The sequence below is a fragment of the Macadamia integrifolia genome, chromosome 10, assembly GCF_013358625.1.
Source record: "Macadamia integrifolia cultivar HAES 741 chromosome 10, SCU_Mint_v3, whole genome shotgun sequence".
Lineage (NCBI taxonomy): Eukaryota > Viridiplantae > Streptophyta > Magnoliopsida > Proteales > Proteaceae > Macadamia > Macadamia integrifolia.
Window position 1 is genome coordinate 9,909,922 of NC_056566.1, and position 2,163 is coordinate 9,912,084.

Here is a 2,163-nt window from a genome sequence, read left to right on the forward strand (position 1 = left end):
CGAGTTGGGCTCAAGCTTTGATACCGAGCTGAGCTGTACACTCTGATTTTTGATGATTCCTATTGTGTACTTGATATGTGAATTATACTTTTATTGTGTAAATATCATACCTTCGGGCCCACATGTATTTAACTATTGTATCACAATTCGGGTATCATGTATTATGGGAATATTCACAGGTAAACCAAGTCTTCCGCTGAACTGATGAGCTCTTTCTTAGTTGTGTGTATGCTGAGGTGGAATACTGTATCAGATGATCCTGACAAGTTTGGGTTAACCGGTGTTAACCCGGTCACTGGCCCGGTTCTGTGTGAACGGGGTGTGACATACCCGGTCAACAGTGGCAAGTGAATGTGCAAGAAGTATATTTTTAAATTTGGAGCAGTGAAAATTTGGTGGATAGAAAACAATATTTCTAAATGAAAGCAAGAGACATGATAAAGGAAGCATACTCAATACTTCCGTGCCAGATGAAATTTGACAGAGTTCCAATGTCAGAGATGTATACATGTAGCTATTTTTTCATTGTCAAAAGAGAGGATTCAAGATAATTTCTAGTATCAAGAACTTTGCTGTCATTATATTGACATATACGAGTTAAATTTGGTATTACACTAGTAGTCTGAGATTGGTGGCACACTGGCACTATGGAAACCCTACCCCTAATCAGGGTTTTAGGCTCAAAAGTGCTAGTAGCTAAAGAGGGGAAATGAGAGTTACGTATAGCAGGGTGTAATTGGACTGAAAATAGCTAGCGGCCAGAAGAGAGCAAGGTAATGAAATGGGTATGAAATGATAATTGGAACAACAGATTCACTAGTAGGAAATGAAATGGGTATGAAATCATAACTGGAACAAAAAGTGCACTGATAGGGAATTTGAGGACAGATGAACAGAGATGATTGGTAATGTTTCAGGCTAAACAGATCAGGATTTAGAAATAAATAAAGAGTTGCAGGTTACACAAAACTGGCCTAAAACAAGAAATCAATCAGCCTTGTTTCTCCTTCCTATTTCTGCCGGTAGCATCAGAGATGCCCATAAGATACCCAATGATAAAAAGCAATTCACAAACACCATGCTATATTACAAAATTCCACATCGAGGGAATTACCAGATTGTAAGCCATATCTGCCAGCTGACTTTACCTGTAAAAGAGAGAGTCACATAAGGCAACCATCAGACAAACATGAAGTTCATAAACCCTGATAAGGATATAAATGGTTAAATTTTGCAATGGGCTATAATGTTGCAATAATACTGAAATCAGAGAGAGTTCTACCACAAAAGATGCACGAGCAACGCCAGCAAGACCTAAAACCAAAACAGAAGTTCAGTTCATATCTCAAATTCTCAGGTTGATTAAATCACGGGGAAAAAAAAAAGGAATCGAAGAGTACCAGTGTTTCATTTACCTCTCTTCCGACCATCGTATGGACCTATACACAAACCCCAGATGGTTCCTGCCTGAAACGCCATCACAGTTTCATTCGAGCGATAATAATATTGCAAAGAAGAAGAAGGAGAAGAAGAAAATGGAAAGATAGTTACCGTTGCGAAACGAGTGATGGAATCAACAGCAATGGAAGAACAAGGTATGTCGTCTTCGAATTCTTCCTCCATGCTTCGTCTTCTCTAGAGCAACTCGACCCTTTTTGCCCAAATTACAAGTCTTAAATGCAACACAGGAGCAGCAAAAGAGGGAGGGGTAATCTTCCAATACATGAAGTCACGATGGTTTAAGGCTTTAAGCCAAAACGAGCAAAAAGGTCGGCAGCGGAGACGGGTGAAGAGAAGCTTCAGATCATATTCAGGCTGTGTTTGGTTTGCATTCTTGGAATACATTCTCAAAGTGAAAAATGCATTCTCAACTTAAAATGGGAATTGTGTTCGGTATGGTATTTATATTCTCATTCTTAAGAATCTATTCTTCATCTTCTTGGCCTATTATTATTATTATTATTTTTTTTTTTAGAGTTCTTAACCCATTATTTTGTTTTTAATTCTCCTTAAGATTTAGCAATAAATAATAGTTTTCAAGAGCTTTATATTTTATCACGAAGGAAAATTGATTGGAATTAAAAACCATATTATAATATCATGATTAAATGGGTCTCCCTAACAGTCAAGAGGTTCGAACTTGACACCTCTTGGAACCTCTTG

General features: G+C 37.8%; 1 protein-coding gene across 1 annotated transcript; it reads right to left on the reverse strand.

Moving 5' to 3' along the window:
• Nucleotides 1-616: 616 nt before the first annotated feature.
• On the reverse strand, nt 617-1,764 carry LOC122090516 (outer envelope pore protein 16-4, chloroplastic-like). Its single transcript, XM_042660139.1, has 4 exons — nt 1,552-1,764; nt 1,416-1,467; nt 1,283-1,314; nt 617-1,148 (listed from the first exon to the last, which is right to left on the reverse strand). Exons 1-4 carry the CDS (start codon nt 1,621-1,623, stop codon nt 1,068-1,070), a joined length of 237 nt encoding a protein of 78 aa, XP_042516073.1. The 5' UTR covers nt 1,624-1,764; the 3' UTR covers nt 617-1,067.
• Between the last annotated feature and the right edge of the window lie 399 nt (nt 1,765-2,163).

Bases quoted from the DNA above. Each gene is read 5' to 3' on its own strand.
- LOC122090516 (XM_042660139.1), bottom strand. From the start codon at position 1,623: ATGGAGGAAGAATTCGAAGACGACATACCTTGTTCTTCCATTGCTGTT. The intron at 1,468-1,551 runs GTAACTATCTTT...ATGGCGTTTCAG, and splicing joins CCATCACTCGTTTCGCAACG to GCAGGAACCATCTGGGGTTT. The intron at 1,315-1,415 runs GTAAATGAAACA...TTTTGGTTTTAG, and splicing joins ATACGATGGTCGGAAGAGAG to GTCTTGCTGGCGTTGCTCGT.